The sequence below is a fragment of the Drosophila guanche genome, unplaced genomic scaffold (genome assembly GCF_900245975.1).
Source record: "Drosophila guanche unplaced genomic scaffold, DGUA_6, whole genome shotgun sequence".
Lineage (NCBI taxonomy): Eukaryota > Metazoa > Arthropoda > Insecta > Diptera > Drosophilidae > Drosophila > Drosophila guanche.
This window is the reverse complement of record NW_022995745.1, coordinates 4,458,379-4,482,824: the sequence shown is the minus strand read 5'-3', so window position 1 is coordinate 4,482,824 and position 24,446 is coordinate 4,458,379. Positions and strand designations below refer to the sequence as shown.

Below are 24,446 nucleotides of genomic sequence, written 5' to 3'. Positions count from 1 at the left end.
GAGGATAAAACTGGGTAAAACTTTCACCCATGATTAATGGTCACAGGCACGTGGCAGAGGCTAATTTCCACGCAACGTCCACGTCCAGCGTTGGAGCAGCAGTTCGATGGCAAAGACCAGGCCACAAATGGTATACAGCAGTGCCAGCAGCTTGTAGACGCCAGACAACTTGGAATTGCTGATGTAACGACGCCGCTCCTGAGCCAATGGCACATCCTGCTGCCGGCGGTGAGCCACAAAGGCGGCACGTCGCCAGGCGTGTATGAATCCCGTGTCATCCAGTCGCCTTATGGCCTCGTTCAGCTTCTCGTACAGATACGAATGCTTCGGCATGTAGAGGCCGGCATATTCCACATTCACTGGCTGACCCACCACATGGTAGCTGTCCGGCTGGCTGCTGGAGCGCAGATATGCCAGCGCGACGTCCATGCTGGCAATGGCAAAGATTTTGCCGCCTTGAGCGTGTTGCAGCGTGTCCAGCACCTCCTGGTCGTAGGGTGTGGCCAGGCCCGTGAAGCTCTCTGTGCGGCCCGCCACCAGCGGCATCTCGTGCAGCATTCGCAGGGTATTGGCGGTGCACAAGCCATGGAAATTCTCCGCCAGCAACTGCTCCAGGGAGCTCGGCAGCGTCGCAAACAGCTGCATGCGGATCAGATGGAAGAGCAGCGACTGGTAGCAGATCCTCAGCGGTATCACGGCATACAGCCAGTGGGCCAGCACCAGCCTAGGCAGCCAGGAGCGTGGCAGACGCGTCAGCGTCTGACCCAACAGCAGCTCCAGCGCTGGCAGTGCAGCTCCCCGAATGGCCATCTGCAGGGCCAGGCAGCCAAGCAGCATCAGCCACACGGACCACTCGAACGGGAACGTGAGCAGCGCCAGCGAACCAAATCGATAGCTCTCCCGCTGCAGCACGGCCACCAGTGGTGCCGAGTAGTAGGACATTCCAGTGGTCAGCAGCTGATTTCGCCGCGCCGTCTTACGAAAGTAACCAAGACTCAGATTGGCACGCCGCTGGAGCAGCTGCAGCAGACAGAGGAGGAGCTACAGTGAAGGTTAATTCAGGACTGAACTTGACTCACCCACTCCATGGGTCCCTCGCTGCTGCCATTGGCCAGGCGATAGAGCTCCGGCTGGACGAGCGTCAGATTGATTAGCTCCATTGTAAAGTTGAGCAAGCGGGACAGATGCTCCACCAGCTGAATCTCAAAGCCGCTGGCACGCAGCCCACCATCCGCGTCGTTCCAGGCGAGCTCCACGAATGGCGGCTGGTGCCAGGTGAGCACCGAAATGGGACAGCCATGCAGCTGAGTGAGCTTATCGGGGAACATTGTCGCATTGACCATGCGCTGGCCATCAAAGTGATTCACCAGCACCGGCTGTGCCGCCTGGCAATGTTCCGACGTGTACGGATAGTAGCTATAAACGAGCACATCCACCTCGGCTGTCTGTATCATCACGTTGCAGTGCAGCCAATAATGCGCCAGGCAATGGTCCAGTATCAGTCGCAGCTCCAGGGGTATCAGATGATCGCGCGTCTGCAGAAAGATGAAGTAATATTCCGGATCATCAAAGTCCGCATTGTCCTCGGTAATGTTTGTGTTGCTGCAAACAAGGGAAAATGCAATCAATTGGAACAAGTCCAGCCGCAGCAGCAGTGCACTCACAGCAGCCCCTCGTGGGAGTCCACCAGCAGCAGATTTAAACGCTTCCTGCCAGGCACACGCACCCGCAACCGCTCAATGTCCGTGCTGAAACGCAGCAGCTGGACAGCTGCCACGCGCCACGAATAGACCAGCTTATTCATGACATACTCAAACCAACGGGCGGTGCCCTTGTCCCTCGTCGAAATAGTCACGACCAACGTGGCACTCAACTGTGCCAGCACATTCTCAATGACATACCGCAGCGCTTGGGCCACATACACATTGGCCTCCTCCACCTGCTGATCGATGCGGGAACGCTCCACATAGCTGCTGTAGATCGCGCTGCTGCTAATGCTGCTGGTGTTCATGTTGCGACGTCAAACCTCCTTCTGGGTCTGAGGCTTGGCCTCAGCATGAACTTGGGGCACTGACCTGCCAGATGCCGTCTTAGATCTTAATCTTATGTTCAGCTAATTAAAAGCAAATATCCAATTGATTCCTGTTTATGGGAAAACACACACAAAAATATTATATATTTCTGGACACTCTTTCTGACATGGGACTCACTCGCTACGCCAAACTGACGGTACAGAACAGGGCCTGGTGCAGCATAAATATCATTCTGAACTTATGGAGCTACGAGTCTGGAATGGAACTGGAATCCATTTAAGAGTGAAAGCATCCAGCATCTGGCTGAGTATTCCTTGGCGTAAGCTTATCATCATAATATCCAAAGTTCTCCTGAGGCTAGTTGACTTTTGCCAACTAATTTAAGCTGAGGGTTCAGTGAGCGCTCTTAAGAGGTTTCCTTCAGCCGAACCCTCGAATCCACCACCTTTAACGATGGCATATCGGCACATCCTTAGCCTACTTTGGTATATTTTTAGGCAATTGTTTGACAGTTCCGTGCATGACCTCACAATGGCGTTAGTTTTTGTTTGACTTTTGTCGACCATCGTCCAGCGGCGACGACTAATGAGAGGCAAACATGAGGAACTGCGTTGGATCAGCAGCTGGCAGGTGGCAGCTGGAAGAGCTGGGCTAACACGGGTTTAGTTAGCAGCACGGCGGAGCGACATGAACATAACCAGCCTGCTCCAGTTTGAATCGATGAAGTACAGCGGTGCCCAGACGCAGGCGGCGGCCATCAATCAGTTTGTGGCGAGCGCATTGCGCGTTTTCATCGAGGACTTTTACCAGAGCCTCGCCCCCGCCTTCATTGTGATCCTCTCCTGCCGTCGGCCCAGTCCGCTCAATTTCTATCGCAACATCATGCAGCTGCTGTACGAGAGCGTGGACACAATGATCATACAGCTGGTGCATCACAATCACAATCAGAGCCGGCAGCGCATCGAGGGGCCACGTACGCACAATCTGCTGCTGGTTGACTCGCTGGACGCACTGCTGTAGGTTCAAGTAAAGGTCCGCTCGGTAATCCTTCACTCATTCTGTTCTCTCTTTCTTTTCCTTGCTGCAGGGACATTGAGATCCACACGTACACGGCACAGGCCGATGCCAACGAGTATTATTTTATATTCCTACAGCAGCGGGATGCACTGATACCGCAGGACATGCTGGGCGTGTTCGAATACTGCTGGCGGCATCAGCTCATCAACTGCAACGTGATGACACAGAGCTCTGGCGGCCAGGTGCTGCTCCACACATACTTTCCGTATGCGGCGCATCGCCAGTGCGGCGACACAATGCCCACGGAGTTCAATCGATTTGCGGCTGGCGCGTGGCAGCATCGCGATTACTTCCCCGCGAAGCTGCGCAATATGCAGCAGTGCCCGCTGGTGGTGCTCGCCCGGCGTGTCCAGCCGTTCTTCGATGTGGATGGGCGGCAGCAGCTGCGTGGCCTGGAGGGTCGACTGCTCCATGAGCTGGCCAAGCGGATGAATTTCAGCATACGCTTCCGGGGATTGCAGGAGCAGCAGGAGAGTCACACCACCTGGACGGAACAGCAGCTGTTGCAGCAATTGGTGAGTGATCAGCCCCAGCAGCTGCCACCTGTCTTCTCCTATTATTTTGCCTCCTCCCCTAGATGCAGGATCGTATTGCCCATTTGGCCATTGGTTATGTGCGCAAGCGGATCCAGTATGCTGCCAATCTGACGGCCGTGTTTCCGCATTACTCCAACAGGCTGGTCAGCTGCCTGCTGCTGAATTCCCACAATCTGACCAGCCTGGAGATTTGGTTTTTTCCCTTCCAGACCATTGCCTGGCTCTTTCTGCTGGGCAGCCTTCTCGGCTTCTTTGGCATTCTGCAGCTGGTGTGCTGGCGCGTCGGAGATCGAGTCTCCCTCCTGCTGGCAGTGTACGGTGCTGCCTTGGGCGTGCCTGTGGCCCCGCTGGAGCAGACCTCCCTCCAGTTGCTCTTCGGCAGTTGGCTCTGCTTCACGCTGATCATGCGGGCCATGTACTCGGCGCTGCTCTATCTGATCCTACGCTACCATGTGCACCAGGCGCTGCCGCGCAGCCTCATGGAGCTGGTGGAGCGCGGCTATACGGCTGTGATGAGTCGCATCACCTTGCAGGATCTGCGCGTGGTGTCCAGCCTGCAGCAGTTTGTCAACCTGCGATCCGTGATTGTGGCGTCCGAGCTGGACGATGAGATACTGCGTCAGCTGGATCAGTGCTCGGAGGGCGCATTGGCGGGCACACATCCTCACTTCTTTGGACTCCTCGCGCAGGACGCACTGCTGCACCTGACGCAGCGTGGCCACAAGGCGGGCGCCTACTACATTGTGCCGCAGTACGTTCTGGAGCAGCAGTTGGCCATCTATCTGCCGAAGCACTCGCATCTGGTGGTGCAGTTCGACCATCTGGTCATGTCCATTCGCGCCGTCGGCCTCATGCACTACTGGGCCGGTCAATTGGCCAGCGAGCAATATTTTCGCAGCACTTTCCTGTACCGCGAGAAGAGCATCAGGCAGCCGGACCTCTGGGGCATTTACGCCATTGCCGCTGCCCTATACTTTTGCTCGCTGATGGTTTTCTTTTGGGAGCTCATGTCGGTCCGGTGGGGACACACTCCAAGCTGAATAACACACATTTTTTTTTGTAGAAACGTAAAAATAGAAAAACTTTCAAATAAATATCCGTTATGCCATATAGTGATGGGGGAAAACAATTGCTTGCAGACTTCAGATGTCATCGATAGCTAAGAATGAAGACAGTTGGCAGCGCGAATATCGAATGGGATCAACAATTTAAATCGTTAAATTAATTAAATTTGACTGCAGTCTGCTTATAACCATTACTTTAATTATATTTAACAGATAAGACAGCTTCATAGGCAGCCTCATAGTAATGCCATAAAATTGTATTTTCGTTTCATAATTTTATTATGCAAATCACAAAAAATTCCATTTGTTGCTCAAGAAAGGGATAGATAGATGGGGAGAGAAAGGGACGTGCACATTGTATAACAATATTTAAACATTAAAAAATTGCAATCGGTTACAAAATAAATGCATTTCTGGCTGGCTGGAGAGTCACAGGCTCCCTGGAGCTCCTTAGAGCTTCTCGATCAGAATGGAGGAGGCACCGCCGCCGCCATTGCAGATGGACGCACAGCCCAGCTGGCCGGGCTTGAGGCTGTGGGCGAGATGGGTGACCAGACGGGCACCGGACATGCCAATGGGATGACCCAGAGAGACGGCGCCACCGTGCACATTCACCTTGGCGGGATCCAAGTCCATTTTCTTCATGTTGGCCAGCGCCACCAGGGAGAAGGCCTCATTGATCTCCCACATGGCCACATCCTCCTTGCGCACGCCGGCGCGCTCCAGCAGCTTGGGCACCGCAAAGGCCGGTGCAATGGGGAAGTCAATGGGATCGGTCTCTGCATCCTGGAATGCCACAATCCTGGCCAGAGGCTTGAGCCCCGCACGCTTCACCGCATCGGCGGACATCAGAACGACTGCGGCGCCGCCATCGTTCAACGTGGATGCATTGCCGGCGGTCACAGTGCCGTTCTCCCGCTGGAACACCGTCGCCAGTTGGCCGAATTTATCGAAATTGATGCGCTTATACTCCTCATCCTCGCTGATGGTCACCTCGGGCTTGCGCTTCTGTTGGATCTTGACGGGGGCGATCTCGTTGGCAAAGGCATTGGCCTGCCAGGCGAGGGCCGAGCGCTTGTACGATTGAATGGCGTAGGCGTCCTGGTCCGCGCGCGAGATGCCCATCTTCTTCGCCGTGTTCTCGGCACAGTTGCCCATGTGGAACTTGTTGTAGACATCCCAGAGGCCGTCAAAGACAATGCCGTCGGTGAGGTTGACGCCGCCGTAGGGTGTGGCGCCGCGTTTCAGATAGAAGGGCACATTGGACATGGACTCCATGCCGCCGGCGATGACCACATCAGCATAGCCGAGCATCAGCGACTGGGCGCCCAGCATGACGGACTTCATGCCCGAGGAGCACACCTTATTCACGGTCGTGCAGCACACGTTGGTCGGCAGGCCGGCGAAGATGGCCGCCTGGCGGGCGGGTGCCTGTCCGAGGCCCGCGGACACCACATTGCCCATGATCACCTCATTGACATCGCTCTTGGCGATACCGGCTCGCTCAATGGCCGCCTCAATGGCCGTGGCGCCCAGCTGGGTGGCACTCAGCGGTGCCAGTTGGCTCTGGAAGCTGCCGATGGGTGTGCGGGCGGCGGACACCACCAAGACATCTTGGATTTTGGAGCTGTACGAGCGACGCGCCTGGGCGCAGAGGTTGCGCGTAGCCTGCAGCAGATTGGCGGACATCACGAACGTTGACAATTAAATGATTAAACCGAGAGATCACACGATGTGGAATATAATCAGAATCAGATCAAAAACCTGTTGCTCGCTTGCGTAACAAGTGCGACCTATCGATTTCACCCACCTATCGACTGCGAACAGCTGTTGATCTTTGGCCACGCAACAACACTAAAATCGTTTTGAATTGAATTTAACGGCACATTGCGAATTTCTTGTAAATCTTTTCTTATTTTATTCAATACAGTACAATATATTGTACTGCCAAATAGGTTTGATTATTCCCATTACAAATTGCACAGATAATGGCATGGTCTTACAACTAAAAATACACTTAATAGGATTGAAAAAAAAGGAATAGTAGCAAAAAAAAAATTTAGTTATAGTATGTTGTATGCTTGCATAACGGAACATTATTCCACATCACAAGGGGCGAATCGCTCCGAACCGCTCCTGGCACCCGACTCCTTCCTGCACGCTCTGGGATTGTCCCTAAATCAGCATTTGCTCGCGGGACGACAGCTTCTGGGGGCCACCGCCTGCCACCACCAGGGAGCGACGCATGCGATTCCTCTGCATCGTCGAGTTGCGCTCCCGCACCGACTGACGCAGATGCTGGCGACGCCCACCGGCCACACTGCCGCCACCCGCCGCATCCTTCTCGGCCGCATTCATGGCCGCCAGCAACTCAAAAGCTTGTTTCTTCTGCTCCTTGGTCCAGAGTGTGGCCAGCGGTGCCGCTGGTGCTGGTGCCGGTCCTGGTCCCGCTGGCTGTTGTGCTGCCGGCGGTTTCAGAGCCAATGGTGGCCGCGATCGATTAATGGCAGGCTGCGGCGCCTGCAGCTGGTTGGCTGGTGCAGCAGCCGCTGGCTTGGGCACCGATTTGGAGCCTCGACTGAGTCCAAACAATGACAGAATGGATTTGCGGCGTGTGGAGGAGGCCTGACTGTCGCCCGAATCATTGCTGGAGACGCTCATCTGCATGGGCTGCACAGTGGGTGGAGGAACGGGAGCAGGTGGAGGCGGGACATTCTCAATCCCGTAAGTGACGAACTTCTGTGGCGACTGGAATGTGACCTTGCGCAGGGTGTTGGCGTGGCTCTGCAGCGACTTGGGCGCCGGCAGTGTGGCCAGATTGAGCTTCGCCACCGTCGGCGAGGTCTCATTCAGCTCAATGGTGCAGTAGGTGTCATCGTGGTGCACCTTTGTGTGTGGCCTGCGCGGCGGAATGGGTGGAGCTGCCATGGCCGTTTGGCTGCACTTGCAGGACGTGCCTGCTGGCGCCTGCTGGTGCAGCTTCTCGAGCAGTTCCCGCTGCAGCGCCTGGACACGCTTCTCGGCCAGCTGCAGCTCATTCTCGCGTGCCTGCAGCTCGATTAGTTTCTGCTGCAGCAGCGACTCCTGCGCACGGATGGCATGAAGACGCGTCTGCAGCACATCATCGAAAATGTTTTGCGTGAGGCGGCGAGGACTTTGACTTTCCCTTTGACCCTCGTCCAGGCGGTTCTTCTGCGGCTGATCGGCCTCCTGCTCTTCGCGTCGAATGCTCTCGTAGAGCGCTGGATCCGATTGCTGCACCTTGTTCGTGGCGGGGAAGATGCGACGCTTGGCCGAATAGAAGAGCTCGCTGCGCAGATCCGGCGTGAAGACACCCGTGACGCTCAGCCGTCGCTGTCCGTAGTCCTCGTTGAAGCTGTACTGCTCCGTGAACATGGTGCTGGACAGCTCGGGCAGATCCTCGAAGAGTCGTCCGGGCATGCCGGGCACATTAAAATCCTCACCAGCCTGCACCAAAGTGGGAAATTCCCCATCCAATTCCGAAATGTTGCGCACGACCAGCGGATGTCGGATAATCACCTCGATGCCGGGCCGCTGCTCATGGTCCACGGCCAGCATGAAGGCAATTATCTCCTGTAGGTCGGAGCTGTAGACGCCTGGAATGCGGGTGAACTCGCCCTGCGCAATCTTCTCCGACAACTGATCAAAGGCGCGGCCACGGAAGGGTGGACGCAGGGCGCACATCTCGTAGACCAAACATCCCACGGCCCAGACATCGCTTTTGCGATCGTACTGCCGTCCCTTGACCAGCTCCGGGCTCATGTAGTGCGGTGTGCCCACAAAGGAGGCGGCAAAGCTCTGGTCCCGCCGCAGCATGCGCGCCAGACCGAAATCCCCGAGCTTAGCATTGCCAGCCGCGTCCAGGAATATGTTCGCCGGCTTGATGTCCCTGTGCAGGATGGTGCCGTTGGGTATCTTGTTGTGGCACACCTGCAGGGCGCGGCACAGCTGGAATAGGACGCGCCAGATGTAGCGCTCCTCGAAGCGCTGCCGCTGCGCCCGGGCCCGCTGTATCAGCTGGGAGAGATCACCGCCCGCACAGCACTCCATCACAATGTAGATGGACTTGGCCTCGCGGTTCACCAGATGGTGGTAGTACTGCACGATGTTTGGATGCTGCAGCTGGCGCAGCATGCTGATCTCCGAGACGAGCGAATCGCACTTGTCGTCGTCCAGCTCGTCGTAGTTCATGCCCTTCCAGGCGAACAGCTCGCCCGTGCTCTTGTCCCGCACCTTGTAGCAGGTGCCGAACGAGCCGTTGCCCATTACGGCCAGAACCTCGTAATCTTGCAGGGTCTTGTGGGCAAAGTCCGATGGATCCTCTCCGGATCTGGCGACATTCTGCGGCTTGTCGCTCATTCTGTGTACGTGTGTGGGTGCAAGGGAGCGATCGTAGGGGGACGGACGACGCGTAATTCAGTTCTTTTCGTGGCTCTGCTCCTCCTCTTAATTTCTCTTCCTGTATCTGTACTTTCGCGTCAAAGTCCGAAGCCGAACTGAACTCCAGGCTGGTCTCCTCTTCATACGGGTTTTTGGGCAAAGCGAAGGCTGCTGCGCCGACGCACCCACACAAACAAGCTACCTGCGAAAAGGGAAACAACAAAATACAGAAAAGATTGATAGTGCTGCTCGCCTAGTCTTTTTCCCGCTAGGTCTTTTCCATTACCGCTAACATATGGAAGAAATAGCTAGTTGGCATGACGTCTAAAACAACTTCCGGAAGGGGAACAAATATTTATTTAACAATTTATAAATAAAATTAAAGTTACTGGTAACTCATGAAGCCTTTCCATGCTTTTCATAAAACAAATACATGCATATGTATGCATTCAGCACTACTTAGCCATTTTCCCGCCATCTCCTGCTGCCAGCACTGATCCCATGATATTCCTGCATTTCTCGTTTGTTTCCAAGAATGGTAATCTGCTGTTGTCGCACTCTAGCGCAAGCAAACGAGAATATGCACTTTGCAAATCGCCTTTTTTGTGGTACTCGCACTCTCCATATCCCCCCGCTGTGCAAGCAACGTGCACTTGTGAGGCGAATTTTCAGGGACACAGGAGAGCCTGTGTACAAAATAGAACCGTTGGACACAATCAAAATCTTCCATGACGCAGCACGCCCTGGCAATTCTAGCTATTGTTGCCTCTTGAACACAAAACCCGAGCCGAGCCTTTTTACCCCCACCCTTCACGAGCCTAACCATAAAAATAAATTAGTTTTGTTGCATTGGCATTTCAATTTGGTTTCTCAATTGCCGTCTGGTTATGGTATACGCTATATACTCTGCACTGCGGTTCGCTTCTCAAGCGGGGATTGGATTATGTTACCACTCAGATTTCATAATCATATGTATTTCCAGTGCATTTTCATTGAGCGGAGACAGAAGAGGAATGGAATATGATGAGCCTTGTACATTCTAGTGCAATCTAACGGGATGGCTTCCAAACAAGTATTTTGCGCAGTTCTTAATAAAAACAGACACACGAACACACACACAGGCAGAAGCTTCCACAGAGGGTCGTTGGTGTTGTCTCGCTTCCACTTGTGTAAATAAACATGCAAAAGGAGGATCCTCAGAGCCAGGTAAATTCGAGGGAAAACGAGTTATGTTATCTTCTGCTTGGTCCAGAGACCCCTGGCTTATCGTTATGTTAGGCCCGTGTGTTGATGGTTTTATGGTTTTCATGTGTAAAACAAACAATGGGCCCAAACGAGACACAGACGCAATCCTTCATACATAAATAAATCAAGTCACAGAAAGGTATACACTCGCGTCCCAGACTCTCTCTCTCTATCCCTTGACCACAACCAGATTTGTACAGGTCGGGCATGTACACAGAATTGTGGGCTCTACAGATTACAGATCGCACTCTCCAGGGTCAACTTTCACATAGCCATTTTAAGGTTTATTAGTTAAGAGTGAAAAAAACATGTTGTTTAATGCTAAGTACAGCGCTGCCCACCCTCACCAGGATGGTTCTTGGTTTGCGCTGCCACCGGGACGGGCGTACAGAGCGCTCTTGTCGCGGAACATGGTCATTCGCTCCGTCTCCTTCTTGTCCAGGAAGTGGCCAAGGGCGAAGCCGAAAAATGGCACGATTGCCCACAAGGCACGCTTGTCCAGGCCGAGCACCATCTTAGCGTGATATCGACAAAGTAGCTTCCTCCTAGCTCTGACTCTTAAGCTGAGCGCTGTGTGCCAACTGGTGTTGCTGGCGTTTCCACTTGCGGGTGTGCGACCAATCTGCGTAGATGGAGCCGACTGCAACAGTGGGAAAGAATATCACTGCAGCGTACTTTCGAGCCAATTGAGAGACAACACTACTGCCCATAAGTCTGCAAAACAAACACAAGATGAGACATGGGGATGTGATATTGGAGCGTGGTGGTGGAGCGCTGTTTGGATTACGTAATGAAAATGACAGGCAGGCTCGTTTACATTTGTTAGATGCAAGCGCTGTGTGGGCAATTCCTTACTATGATTTAGTTTACGGCGATTAAATGATGCGGTATAGCGAATTTTCTATGAATTCAGGCTCCAATTTGATAATTTAGTTTTGTTTTGCAACTTACTTATAGCAGCGATAGCACTAGTGCTGCCGGACCACGATAATTGAATGCAGGGTCAGGCAGCGCCATCAGCTGTTCAACTATCGATTGCCGGAATGCAATTTCTGCGATAGGAAATATTATATGTTTTATATTCTATTATCATTAATATATATTGCATATGCATATGCAAATGCATATGTGCATTTCAAATGCACTTTTGTATAAAGGTTATGCATACGGCATACAAATACAATTGTTAATATGGGCTATCGATTAAATTAAAACGGCCACACTAATCGCGAATTGAATTTGTTATTGCAGAAAAGCGGTGCTCGTGCGCGGGATTTTTGTTGTAAACTTTGCAAATCTGGATGCATTTTCTGAGATGATAGCCGTCGCAGAACCGCCACGGGAATTCGTTCCGCGCGGTCGTCAGGCGGCAGAAGAGCATCCCGGTCCACCGGATCAGCCGCTGTCCAAGTACCAGCCCACCGAGCACTTTCTGCTGCAGCGCCTCCAAAACGTGAATATTTCCGCCGGCGGCGTCACCGAGGAGCCGCAGGAGTTCTGGTCGATACGCGAGATCTACGATGACTACGAGGCCAGCTACGAGCGCAACCATCGTCGTCGCCAGTTGATTGAGCACACGAAAAAATGCGGCCCACAGGCGGCGGCTGCCACTCAGTTGTCCACGCTGCCGCGCCACCTGTTGAACCCCGAGATGGAGCATCGCGAGGAGCCCATGTGCGACTACATGGTGAACAACGAGGAGGAGCTGTATGTGAACAAGAACACGGTCATCTGGACACAGGGCCTCGGCGACGAGGACGATGGCGTCTACAAGCGCATGTGCTTCACCTGCGACTATCCGGTGAAGTTTGCCTGCTTTCTCAATCGCAGCTTCGTGCGCGGTCGCCTTGCCCAGCTGAAGGCGGCCATCGACGCGGAGGACGACAGCCTGAAGGCCATCTGTGTGATGGACTCGGATGCGATGCGCGTCTATTGCAATGATGGTGAGGATTTCCTGGCCAGCGTGGAGTTTCCCGTCGGCCACCTGTGGCAGACCAAGCACGGCCTGTTGCTGGAAAAGGATCCGGACAATGCGCTCATCGCGAATCTCTCGATACCCATGCCGCGGCTGTTCTCCATGTCCCATCCGCTGCACGAGGCCTGTCCGGTGGTACTCAAGACATGCACCAATTCCACCGGCTATGTGATAGAACCCGAATACAGCGTCATCTACACCACGGAGGACTCTGATCTGGTGCTGCTCTACGACTCGAAATTCTTCAAGCATTTCGTTGCGCGCCTGCGGAAGGTGACGCCCGAGGAGGTGAACCTTGTGCAGCAGGACTTGGGGCACACAACAATCGGTCCACGTTCGTCCAGCGCCACCAGCTTCAGCACACCCAAGGCCACAGGAAGTGAGTCCCCAGTGACAGACTTTACTTTACTTTTATTTTATATTTTATTTTTTTTTTTCTTTGCCAGCCACACCGAAAGTGCCGGCGAATGTTTCGTTTTTGGGCAGGAATAACACCACCAGCACAACGGCCACTGCCACGCACACACCGCTGGGGCATAATCTATCCAAGTTTGGACTCAGCCAATCGCAGTCATTCAGCGGCGTCCTGGGCCAGACCAAGCAAGTGTACCAGCTCCTCCACGCAAGAGTTTTCCCAATTTAATTTCTTTTTTCGCCCTTTTGCTTGCAGTCGCGCGTCGCTGGGCACGCCACTCAGTCAGCTGCAGAGCAGCTTGGGCCAGTCCATGTCCGCCAAGGATATGCGCAAAATGACGCACGTGAAGCCAGCGAAGCCCATCGAGCCGGAGATGTGTCTGGAGCATATTTGGACAGAGAATACCTATGGCACGTATGTGGATAGCACGATTCCCTTCCACTTCCATTTCTTTATCTCTGTCCTTCCCACCCGCAGGCAACGCGAGTTCTGTGAGATGGCCACACGCGGCTTTATCCACACAGATCTGGTGGGTCAGACGTACATGTGCTATCTGCTGGCTCGCTCCTGCCGCCTGCAGATGGTTCGCATCACGGGCTATGGCAGCACGGATGTGCAGCTCTCGACCATGGCCTCCACGCTGCCGGCCAAGGATGCTGTGGGCTTGAATCGTATGCACATGATTGCTGTCCTGGATCCTGGCGGCAGTCTCATTCTCTACACCGGCACCGTGCTCATCTCCAAGGTGCACATTACGCCGCTGCTGGCCTCCAGTGTGCCCACCACATCGATGGCCACGCCCAAGGTTGTGCCAGCAGCAGCAGCAGCAGCGGGTGCAGCAGGCATAGCCAAAGCCACCAGCAGCAACAGCAGCGGCAGCGGCGGTGGCGGTGGCAGCTCCTCCTTTGGCGATGTGCGTCGCAGCAGCCTGTTGCCCACGAAGGCACCCGCAGATTTGGCCAGCTTTGACGAGGAGCTGCACATGCTGTCGCCGATTGCCCCCCAGGTTGTGTCCTACACGCACCGGCAGGCGCATAACATATGCAAATCGCTGCGTGATCCGGCGGGTAATCGTCTGACGCTGGTCTATGCCACCGGACGCATGCTGAGGATAGCCCTGCCGCTGCTGAACGACACGCGACTGGTGACGCGCTGCATTGCCACGCTTCGGCAGGTGCTGAATCCCACACAATTTCTGCACTTTATCATCCGCTGGTATAGCGCCCGCAATCCGCCCGGATCGCGTGATCTCAGCAGCGAGCAGGAGTGGCAAATCTTTCGGAGTACGCTGCTCGCGCTGATGGGCTGCACGGCGGCGCCCGATATGGAAACGGCAGAGACCTATGGCCGTTGCGCCACACCCGTGCCACATTCACCGCAGGCAGAGGAGAGCGGCGGCACTGGCGGTGATTCGCTGAGTGCTGGCCTGCAGAATGAGCCCAAGAAGCGGCGCAAGTACAACGATTGCGAGGAGTATACCGACGAGGATTGGGAGTTTCTTCTGCTGCAAACGACGCTGGCACCCTGCGGCAGCGATGGCCACAGCTACAGCGTGGACATGAGTGCGCCGCTCTTTCAGATGATACCCGCCATATTCTATAGCTTGCACTTAATGTACGAAGATCTCAAGTTGGATGTGATCTTTCAGGCAGCACAATCGTATTTGGCAGGGGTAAGTAGGCAGCTCCCACAGCAGTTCCCATGGTGAAATTACTTACAGGGTGACGTCTAACCCTTTCTGGTGCTTGTCTTTGTTGAGCGTGGTGAATAAGTTAGCGGAGAACGGCACCTTTTAAAGTAATTTCACCAGGGCCCAGACCTTTTCACTCTACAGCTCTTTTCTCTTCTTTACCTTGCAGTTCCTGCATCAGATGGCCATTGACATGCAGCTGAATAATTATGTGCTGCATTATGTGCTGGACTTTCCGGAGCTGACACACAAGACGAGCAAGTTGTCGCTGCTGAGCTTCGAGCATGGTGCCATGATGCAGCATCAGGAACTGTTGCGTGTGCCCACGCCGAGCGTGTTTGGACAGATGGAGAACATTGTGCTGACGCGGGAGGAGGTGCTGCCCTACAGCTTCATCGAGTGCATCAATGAGCGAAGTCGCAACATGCTGCAGCTGCTGTCGCTGGTCCTTCACGGACCGGAGCGCATCAAGCACTGGTGGCAACTGCTCGAGCTACCCGAGGCCGTGCAATCGAACTACCCCAAGCGGACGAAGCGCACGATAACGGGCGGTGTGCCCAAGTATCATCAGCTGCTGGAACTGCTGCTGGCCATGCACTATACGCGGCAGGACATTGAGCGCTTTCCGGCTGCCGTGCATCTGATTGTGGCCGAAGCATTGGAGCAGGCGCGAGTCTCGCCGCCGATGAGCAGCAGCATGTCCGCCTACGATCTGATACTGCGCCCCGAGCTGGCATCCCACTTTACGCTCGCCTTTCTCGAGAAGAGCATCGAGCAGCCGCACTGCGGGCGTGTCTACAAGGAGGATTCGCTCTCTGCGCGCTGTGCCATGAGTGCGGGCCAAGGGCGCATGACCACAGAGCCGGATACGGACTTGCGGCACGATGACATGGACAACATGGACACGAAACTGCTGAGATTACGCTTCCCGGACGACATGCGAGTGGAGGAGGTTCGCCGCCTGCTCAGCAGCTCCGAGCCGGTGCCCATTGAGGTGCACCAATCGCCCGGCACGAGCGATCACGAATTCATCGAGGAGCAGGAGAAGCAATTGTTTGCGTTGTGCGCCCGCACCATGACCCTGCCGCTGGGACGTGGCATGTTCACGCTGCGCACCCTGCTGCCCAAGCCCAGCGACAGCATGCCCATGCCGAAGCTATGCCTGGTGGGACGGGAGCCGCACAAGGGCACGACCATTGAGATGCAACAGATCGAGTTTCCGGCCAACATGAGCATGTGGCCATCGTTCCACAATGGCGTGGCCACTGGCCTGAAGATATCGCCGCAGGCACAGGATGTGGACTCCACGTGGATCGTTTACAACAAGCCCAAGGCACAGGCAAACAATGCCCTGGAGCATGCGGGCTTCCTCATGGCCCTCGGCCTCAATGGACACCTGCGGACGCTGTCCTTTATGAGCGTCTACAAGTATCTGGTGAAGTGCGACGAGATGACCAATGTGGGCCTGCTGCTGGGCATCTCGGCGGCACATCGCGGCACCATGGACACCAAGATCACTAAATTGCTGAGCGTTCATCTCGAAGCGCTGCTGCCGGCCACCGCCATGGAGCTGGACATACCGCAGAGCACACAGGTGGCTGCTCTCATGGGCATTGGCATGCTCTACCAGGGCTCGGCCAAGCGGCACATTGCCGAGGTGCTGCTGCAAGAGATTGGCCGACCGCCCGGACCCGAAATGGAGAATTGCGTGGAGCGCGAATCGTATGCCATGACAGCGGGCCTGGCCCTCGGTTTGGTCACGCTCGGGCAGGGTGAGTCGCCCGCCGGTCTCAGGGATCTCCAGCTGCCGGATACACTGCACTACTACATGATGGGCGGCGTGAAGCGCCCGATTACGGGCTCCCAGAAGGAGAAGTACCGCCTGGCCTCGTTCCAAGTGCGCGAGGGCGAGAATGTGAATATCGATGTGACCGCGCCGGGTGCCACACTGGCCTTGGGTCTGATGTTCTTCAATTCGGGCAACACGGCGATTGCCGAGTGGATGCAGCCACCGGATTCGCGTTATCTGCTGGACATGGTACGGCCCGATTTCCTGCTGCTGCGCACCATTGCCCGTGGCCTGATTATGTGGGAAGATGTGCGGCCGGATAACGACTGGTTCCAGGCACAATTCCCAGCGAATTTGCGCGTTCATTTGCGTCTGCCAATGCGCGACGATGAGCCACAGCCAGAAGACAGCGACGTGGACTACGAGGCCATCACGTAAGCTGGAATTAGAGATTATTTGTGTACCTCTTTTGTTTATATTTCTGCTCATTTGACAGTCAGGCGTATTGCAACATTGTGGCTGGTGCTGCTTTTTGTATTGGCCTGAAGTACGCGGGCACTGAGAATGCGATTGCCTTTGCCACACTGCGTGCGGCTATTAAGGAGTTCCTGAGCTTTCCTGGCACACCCATGGGCGAGTGTGCGGGCCGCACCACCGTCGAGAGTTGTCTGATGGTGCTGCTGATTGCCATTTCCCTGGTATTTGCCGGCTCTGGCAATTGTGAGATTTTGCGCATTATTCGATTTCTGAGATCACGCGTGGGTCCGCAGTATCCGCACATTACGTACGGCTCCCACATGGCCATACACATGTCGCTGGGGCTGCTGTTCCTGGGCGCGGGTCGCTTCACCATTGCCAAGACGCCCGAATCGATAGCGGCGCTGGTGTGCGCCTTCTTTCCCAAGTTTCCCATCCACAGCAATGACAATCGGTGAGCAAAACGCGCTGACAAACGCTAACCAATGCTAAATCCTTTCTGTTTCCTTTTGCAGCTATCATTTGCAGGCACTGCGACACTTGTATGTTCTGGCTGTGGAGCCGAGACTGTTTCTGCCACGCGACATAGACACGCATCAGCTGTGTCTGTGCAACATTTCGGTGCTGGAGGTGGGCGCCAGTGAGTTGCGACGCCTGCCCATTGCCCCGTGCATCCTGCCCGAGCTGAGCACGCTGCAGAAGGTGATCGTCGACGATGAGAACTATTGGCCGGTGTGCTTTGAGCGTTCGCGCAACTGGCATCAGCTGGAGAAGGCACTGGAGATGAGTGCACCGATTGACATTAAGAAGCGGACGGGTTGTCTCTCCCATTTGGAGGATCCGGATCGTCTCAAGAGCATGCTGGCCCAGACCCTGACACTCGAGCAGAGCATCTGCTGGCAGATCGACACGAGCGATCTGAAGCGTTTCGAGGCGGAGGTCATGATAAAACCATTCCTTAGCCGCTGCCTCGACACCAAAGGCACGCAGCTCAGTCACGAGGAGCTGGTGAAGCGGCATCAGTTGATTCTGCTGTTCTACAATGCGGTGGTCAAGGATCGCATGCACCTGCTGCCCGTCTACCTCACACTCTTCGATGTAAGCTAAAACCCCACCAGATTAAAGCTCATTCTCTCATTAATACTTATGTGCTTCTCTGCAGCACGTAACGAAACCCATGCCCAACAACACGGATGTGTGGCAGCTGAAGCTGATTGATTCGTATTTGGGTCGCGGCAAGGAGTCGGATCATGCCCGCCTCTCCGTGGAACTCATCCAAATGATGCAGGAGATCTTCAAGCAGCAAATGGAGGCCTCCACCGCCGAGCTGTGCATACCGCTGCGCTCATTCCTCAGCCAAAAGCGACTCCAGCCCAGCTATGTGGCCACCATCAGTGGCCCAGATCTGCAGCGCGTCTTCTGCCTGATCAACTACTACAATCTGATGCCCAATATGCTGACGGGCGTGGATCTAAACGGTGCTGCTGCTGGTGGCCCAATAAACTATATGCACTTGCTCTATGCATTTCGGCACCTAAACCTCGGGGCAAACACCGTCTTTGGCCTGCTTAAAATACTACAGGCGCTCGCCTGCTGCCAGCCAACGACACTCGAGGAGGCACCCTCGATCATGGCCATGGCCATGGGTGGAGTTCCATGATATTCGCTACTGAAATTCATCAAACCAAATGAATTGCGAATTATGTCTATAATATCTGTGGCTAACGGATATCTATTTTTTTTTTTTCATTTTCTTTCTTAATTTCCATTTTTGCATTCAGATTTGCAACGGCTTTCAGTACTGAGGTAAACTACCTTGAACTCGGAATGCATTTCATTAGGGCTTAGTATTTGGTATCTTAGTTTTCATCTTTTTATTTCAATTTTAATTAAGCAGAACTCGATTTTCATATATTCTATTTCTCATTTCAATTGAAAGAATTAAAGAATTTTGCACAACAATCTTCATTTGTTAGAGTTGATTATTATTATGAATGAGCATAACTACATTCATTGAAGATTATAGCTGAGTAATTAGGTATTACGAATGGATCAAAGATGCCTATAGATATAGCAACTAAATATTTCGTATAGTTTCCCCCATCTTTAAATTAGAATTTAAGTTCATTAATGATGAAACATTTTCTGAAATAATTTATTTTTCTATTCATAATTTAAGCACAAAATTGTTAACTACTTCTGCTTCTGCATAGTAAGAAATTACTGCCTTTGAGCTATCGTAATCCTGAATTTAATAGTTGTTTATGTGTGGGGGGTTCCTTTATTATAAAATAAATCGTGGTAAAGAATGGAATCGTATTACTAAGAAATACTCTATAATGTTCGGCTTGGCCTGTAAAGCTACCTCTTTGGCGGCGAACCATTGTCAACCGCTTTATAAGATATAGACATCAATATATGTTAATAAATATATATATATATATAATACATTTATGTATGTACAAAAAGATGAATTAAAAAATGGTTAAAAATACAAAAAAAAAAAAAAAATGAATCAAACAATGCGCTGGGTCTCGCCCGCTGCCACCTCATCCACCTTGGGTCGACAGCAGCGATTGTAGAGATAAATGCCGAGCAGGGGAAATGGTGTCATCACGGCCACCGACACGGGCACCACCGTGGTGAGATCCGATTGCGGCGACTCCAGCGTGGTGGTCAGCAGGAAGATGGCAATGCCTGTGTTCTGTATGCCCGTTTCGATGGCAATGGTCAGGGCATCAGCGGCGGTCTGATGCAGCAACTTGGCAGCCAGCCAGGCAAAGATATAGCCCAGCCCAGGCAGGGCCATGCCGGCGACAGCAATCTTCGGGGGAGAGCAAATAACATACAAATTGAGCAAACCAAACGCAGATAGAGTGGCTCACCTGCCAAGAGAACAAATAGAAGAGATACCAATTCGTGATGATCGCAAAGATCACAATGAACAGGATCAGGCAGGCAGAGATGGGCTTCAGCAGGCGCACGAGGACACGAGTGAGACGCGGCGAACGCTTCTGGATGGCCAGGCCCATCAGCAGGGGTATAATGAGGCAGACACAGTAGGTGGCGATCGTTCCGTATGGCACCTGCATACCAGCTCGCTCGAAGATCAACTGGCCGAGTGTGAAAATCCACAGCGGCATAGTGACAAAGGCGGCCACATTGCTCACCGTTGTCATTAGCACCGAGAGATGAATGTTGCCGCCGAGCACCGCGGACCAGGTATTGGATGCACCGCCGCTGGGCGATATGCCAGTGAAGAAGAGACCCAGCTGCATGGCCGGAGCCTCGGGGAAGATGAATATGCCCAGAGCGTAGCTTAGCAGCGGCATGGCCACCACCTGCATCACGAATCCGATGCAGGGGCCGACTGGCCGCGTTACCAGTCCGCGCAGCACCTCCAGATTGAGAGCTGCGCCAAAGTTGATGTACAGCAGTGACATCAGCAGAACGATGGAGCCGATGAAGACGTGATCCACCACACGGCTCGGACGCTGCACCCTCACGTCCAGCGTGCTGTCATTGGTGCTCTGCGTGGGCAGCTGGCTGCTGTTCGACAAGTTGTCAAACAGACGGACTGTGATCTTGGTCTCGCCCAGAAAGTGGGCATTCACCCTGATGTCGCCCGTCCAGTCACGTGTGTCCGGATCGAACAGATCCACGGCTATGGTGGAGTTCTCGTCGGGCACACTGGCCAAATCTGTGTCGGCACTCTGCACGCGGAAGACATAGCGCTGGGGCTGCTGCATCGTTGATGGCGGCACATTCTCCAGCATGAGCGACACCCGTACAGCTTTCTCCATGCGGAACTGGACGCTGGATGGCCGAAAATGCGCCATCCAGGCCAGGGTATTGGGCGAGAGGCCCAGTGCGAGCATCAACCACATCCATCCCAGCACAGGTGATGCCATTTTTATATAATATATATGCAAGTGTGTAGCTTCCGCACGCTACAAGTGTCTGTCGCGTGGGGTCTGGGTGAGAGCTGGGCGGCGAGTAAATCTAATGGAAAAACGAAACGCACTAAAAACACACATTACAAATGCAATTGCAACTGTAGCCCCCCCAACACACACCTGCAGTTGGCCAGACAGAGATGACTAGATGCTGTCTGATTGTGCGATCGTTGATCTGAGCGTGCCAGAACGAGAGAAGCCGAGTCCGAAAACCGGCTAACAATCGCAACCGAAAATATCGACAAAGCCACATCTAATCTTGAATACCCTCTCTCCAGTGCCGCTCCCCAGCCATAAGCTGCTGATGTTGACACAAGTATTATTCTCAAAAAAAAGTGCTTACTCACTGAATCTCATGCGTGTTGAGAGATAATAAAAACTAAATGTGGACGGAAAACATTTGGCAGATTCGATTGAGCCGCAGGGCCACAAGGCCCATCAGCAACACTAATGTACCCGTACGGTAAAGGGGATACGCATGGAGAAGAAGAAGTTATTTTGGTGGGTTTCCCTCCTCGCTGGAAGAGTGTACGTGAGATGCGTTTTTATTGGAGCGTTTGGTGTATGAGTGTAAAAAAAGGCTAAAACAATGGATAAAACGTTTAAAAGGATTTGATAACTAGTTTGGGTCCGGGTCTGCTTCGTGTTTACTTAGTAGCGGTAGTGGTCGGGCTTGAAGGGTCCCGTCTTGGGCACACCCAGATAGCTGGACTGCTTATCCGTCAGTTTGGTAAGCTTGACGCCGAGCTTCTCCAGATGGAGACTGGCCACCTCCTCGTCAAGGACCTTGGGCAGGACGTGCACGCCGACCTTGTACTCGGCGGACTTGGTCCACAGCTCGATCTGGGCGAGCACCTGATTGGTGAAGGAGTTGGACATCACGAAGCTGGGATGGCCGTGGGCACAGCCCAGATTGACCAGACGGCCCTCGGCTAGCAGGATGATGTGACGGCCATTGGGCATGGTGTATCGATCGACCTGGGGCTTCACGTTCACCTTCTCCTTGGCATTGGCATTCAGCCAGTCAACATCGATCTCGATGTCAAAGTGGCCAATATTGCACACGATCGCATCGTCGGGCATGTTGAGCAGGTGCACGGAGGTGATGATGTCGCGGCAGCCGGTGGTGGTCACAAAGATGGACGCCTCCTTGCTGGCCTCCTCCATTGTAGTCACCTCGTAGCCTTCCATGGCGGCCTGCAGGGCATTGATGGGATCGACTTCGGTGACAATCACGCGACCACCGAATCCCTTCAGAGCCTGGGCACAGCCCTTGCCCACATCGCCGTAGCCAGCGACGCAGCACACCTTGCCGGCGATCATCACATCTGTGGCGCGCTTGATGCCATCGATCAGGGACTCCCTGCAGCCGTACAGATTGTCGAACTTGCTCTTGGTCACCGAATCGTTGACATTGATGGCTGGGATGCCCAGGCGGCCGTCCTTGAACATCTTGTAAAGGTTGTGGACACCGGTGGTCGTCTCCTCGCTGACACCCTTGATGTCCTTCAGGTACTGAGGGAACTTCTCATGCACCAGGTTGGTCAGATCACCGCCATCGTCCAGGATCATGTTCAGGGGCTTGCCATCGGGGAAGACCAGGGTCTGCTCGATGCACCACATGTACTCCTCGTCCGTTTCACCCTTCCACGCGTACACGGGCACACCAGTGGCCGCAATGGCTGCCGCAGCGTTATCCTGTGTGCTGAAGATGTTGCAGCTGGACCATTGGACCTGCAACAAGGGAGACGGAGAAGGTATTGAGATGGTGTGACAACAGCCGTTGCCATGTGGGGATGTTTTTCTTTAACAAAAAGTGTCAAGTCAGAGGAAATAACAATGCCTCAGCATCAGCATATCAATGGGAGCCCGAGCCCCCGTTGACCCTGACATGCGGCGCTTATCTTTGGAAGGGCGCCTTGAACTTGCCCCCCCTGGGGAAGCTGAGACTTTTGTTTTTCGGCCAACCGATTGTTACGCGTAAACAACACAAAGATAGGGAAGCGGATAAGGGGAGGAGGAAGAACTCACCTCAGCGCCCAGCTCCACGAGGGTCTCGATGAGCACAGCTGTCTGGACGGTCATGTGCAAGCAGCCGGTGATGCGAGCCCCCTTCAGGATCTTGGATGGCCCGTACTTCTTTCGGCAGGCCATAAGGCCGGGCATCTCGTTCTCCGCAATAATAATCGCCTTGCGTCCCCATTCGGCCAGACTGATATCGGCTGTCGTGTAAAACGTGGAAGAGATACGGAGAAGATAAGCAAATAGTTATGATGATGTGTCGGGAAGAATTAGCCTGGCAACAACGTGCGCAGCCTGTTCGCTCGCCACGCTCCTCTTTAACCTCAGAAACATGTGCAGAGTGCGGCGCGGCACATGGACATGGAATTTCTGTTCGCGCGCGCACATCTGCAGATGTGCCTGTTGCCGGCAGCAGGAGCAATGCTCCCAGCGGCATTTATTTTTAAACTCACCAACTTTGTAGGCAGGCTTCGACATGTTCTTGCAAGGATTTGGTTCTACAGGCGCAGAGGAGAAAGATTAATGCACAACCGAATTGAAGTTGCGGGCAGCGGTTAATGAAACAGTAATTAGGTTGTCCAAAATATATCAAAACATCTCTGTATCGATATTTTTCTATCGCGATAGTCTCGTTTGCAAAATATCTATATATTGATATTTTCATTTTATATTTTCCGATATTGTTGCGATCCTGTTTTGGTGTTGGGGCAAGGCCTACTAGCCAGTCATCCCAGGGCTGAGTTCTTCCCAGGCCCCCAGGTCGCACAACAAATCAACTGTTCGGACATCTCGAACAAATACGATAGCAAAACGATAATTTAAAAACAATGCATCGGACTTTACTCTACATCTAACGGACAATTATCTCTTCGACACAGACGTGGACAAGTTTGAGGTGCCGATGGTCTACCTCGGGCGTACTCTACTTGAGATCAGACTCAAAACAAACGAAAACGAATCTCCTTTCCCAAGTGCGGCGGCCTTTTTCCATTATGCTGTTGTGGTCCCCTTTCCCTCCATACACTAGCACTTCATTGCAAACAATATAATATTTAACTCAAAAACTTAATACATACTTAACTATAATTCCCTACACTAAATCTTGGTGGCCCTTTTCAACTTATATTATTTGGTGGAAATAAATAAGTGTAAATAGATATAAAGAAATAAACGTGAATATAAATTCAACGACTACATATAAATTGTTACATGAATATAAATAAATATGGGGACGGATATGAATTAAATATGTATATATATTATTTATGAATTTAATTATTTAAGTGTGGCGCTGTGGCGGACTCGCGCCCGGGCAGGGGTGTGACCAGGATTCCGCGGGCCGGGGAATGGTAATGTGGCCAAAAACAAAGGAGGCCAGCCCTGTTCTACATTTTCCCTAAGAGTTTTCCAATATTAAATGTTGGAATTAGTTCCCTCTTGAACGGACTCACTTTTTCTTGGATGCGGTTAAAAATCCTCTGAATTTTCCCGCCGGTCTGTTTTAATTTTTTCCGATTTTGTTCCGATTTTCTTCTCCACGGTCACACACAAAGGATCTAACGCTGCCGATATTTATTCTTTCACCAACATGCAGTTGGTGTAGCTGAGTCTATGCAGTCCCTCTTAATGCAGCGGCCTCTCTTCTATTGCCCTTGAACCAAGCTTAAGCTCAATGCCATACCATTTATTTGAGGACGTGGGTGAGCTGGCTCGTGGATCCGGCAATATATTCGAGCCTTTCTTCAACTCTCCTCTCTCTCTTTCTC

At 53.1% G+C, this 24,446-nt stretch overlaps 9 protein-coding genes across 10 annotated transcripts; 2 read left to right on the top strand and 7 right to left on the bottom strand.

Annotated features, from left to right (window-relative positions):
• Positions 1-19: 19 nt before the first annotated feature.
• Positions 20-2,011, bottom strand: LOC117580878. The gene is made up of 3 exons (XM_034267628.1): positions 1,665-2,011; positions 1,080-1,602; positions 20-1,020 (listed from the first exon to the last, which is right to left on the bottom strand). The coding sequence occupies exons 1-3, from the start codon at positions 2,009-2,011 to the stop codon at positions 61-63; spliced, it is 1,830 nt and encodes a 609-aa protein (XP_034123519.1). The 3' UTR covers positions 20-60.
• Positions 2,012-2,390: 379 nt separating this feature from the next.
• LOC117581522 lies at positions 2,391-4,687 on the top strand. Its single transcript, XM_034268816.1, has 3 exons — positions 2,391-3,049; positions 3,121-3,625; positions 3,688-4,687. Exons 1-3 carry the CDS (start codon positions 2,721-2,723, stop codon positions 4,684-4,686), a joined length of 1,833 nt encoding a protein of 610 aa, XP_034124707.1. The 5' UTR covers positions 2,391-2,720; the 3' UTR covers position 4,687.
• Positions 4,688-4,968: 281 nt separating this feature from the next.
• Positions 4,969-6,515, bottom strand: LOC117581517 (acetyl-CoA acetyltransferase, mitochondrial). The gene has a single exon (XM_034268808.1). It carries the CDS (start codon positions 6,397-6,399, stop codon positions 5,161-5,163), a length of 1,239 nt encoding a protein of 412 aa, XP_034124699.1. The 5' UTR covers positions 6,400-6,515; the 3' UTR covers positions 4,969-5,160.
• Positions 6,516-6,604: 89 nt separating this feature from the next.
• Positions 6,605-9,317, bottom strand: LOC117581512 (serine/threonine-protein kinase Nek5). The gene has a single exon (XM_034268804.1). It carries the CDS (start codon positions 9,088-9,090, stop codon positions 6,886-6,888), a length of 2,205 nt encoding a protein of 734 aa, XP_034124695.1. The 5' UTR covers positions 9,091-9,317; the 3' UTR covers positions 6,605-6,885.
• A 1,296-nt stretch (positions 9,318-10,613) lies between these two features.
• LOC117581519 (NADH dehydrogenase [ubiquinone] 1 beta subcomplex subunit 1) lies at positions 10,614-10,904 on the bottom strand. The gene has a single exon (XM_034268812.1). The coding sequence runs from the start codon at positions 10,868-10,870 to the stop codon at positions 10,700-10,702; it is 171 nt and encodes a 56-aa protein (XP_034124703.1). The 5' UTR covers positions 10,871-10,904; the 3' UTR covers positions 10,614-10,699.
• On the bottom strand, positions 10,791-11,448 carry LOC117581520. Of its 2 annotated transcripts, none has more exons than XM_034268813.1 (2): positions 11,308-11,448; positions 10,791-11,070 (listed from the first exon to the last, which is right to left on the bottom strand). In XM_034268813.1, exon 2 carries the CDS (start codon positions 11,064-11,066, stop codon positions 10,902-10,904), a length of 165 nt encoding a protein of 54 aa, XP_034124704.1. In that variant the 5' UTR covers positions 11,067-11,070; positions 11,308-11,448; the 3' UTR covers positions 10,791-10,901. The 2 variants fall into 2 exon arrangements, with proteins under 2 accessions (XP_034124704.1, XP_034124705.1); XM_034268814.1 differs by having other exon boundaries at positions 11,212-11,338.
• A 138-nt stretch (positions 11,449-11,586) lies between these two features.
• On the top strand, positions 11,587-19,160 carry LOC117581636 (anaphase-promoting complex subunit 1). Its single transcript, XM_034269004.1, has 8 exons — positions 11,587-12,710; positions 12,778-12,931; positions 13,002-13,160; positions 13,224-14,418; positions 14,606-16,659; positions 16,722-17,156; positions 17,218-17,800; positions 17,865-19,160. Exons 1-8 carry the CDS (start codon positions 11,672-11,674, stop codon positions 18,360-18,362), a joined length of 6,117 nt encoding a protein of 2,038 aa, XP_034124895.1. The 5' UTR covers positions 11,587-11,671; the 3' UTR covers positions 18,363-19,160.
• LOC117581637 (ileal sodium/bile acid cotransporter) lies at positions 18,964-20,741 on the bottom strand. The gene is made up of 2 exons (XM_034269005.1): positions 19,588-20,741; positions 18,964-19,526 (listed from the first exon to the last, which is right to left on the bottom strand). The coding sequence occupies exons 1-2, from the start codon at positions 20,611-20,613 to the stop codon at positions 19,218-19,220; spliced, it is 1,335 nt and encodes a 444-aa protein (XP_034124896.1). The 5' UTR covers positions 20,614-20,741; the 3' UTR covers positions 18,964-19,217.
• A 551-nt stretch (positions 20,742-21,292) lies between these two features.
• Positions 21,293-23,290, bottom strand: LOC117581638 (adenosylhomocysteinase). The gene is made up of 3 exons (XM_034269006.1): positions 23,133-23,290; positions 22,690-22,880; positions 21,293-22,392 (listed from the first exon to the last, which is right to left on the bottom strand). The coding sequence occupies exons 1-3, from the start codon at positions 23,155-23,157 to the stop codon at positions 21,310-21,312; spliced, it is 1,299 nt and encodes a 432-aa protein (XP_034124897.1). The 5' UTR covers positions 23,158-23,290; the 3' UTR covers positions 21,293-21,309.
• Between the last annotated feature and the right edge of the window lie 1,156 nt (positions 23,291-24,446).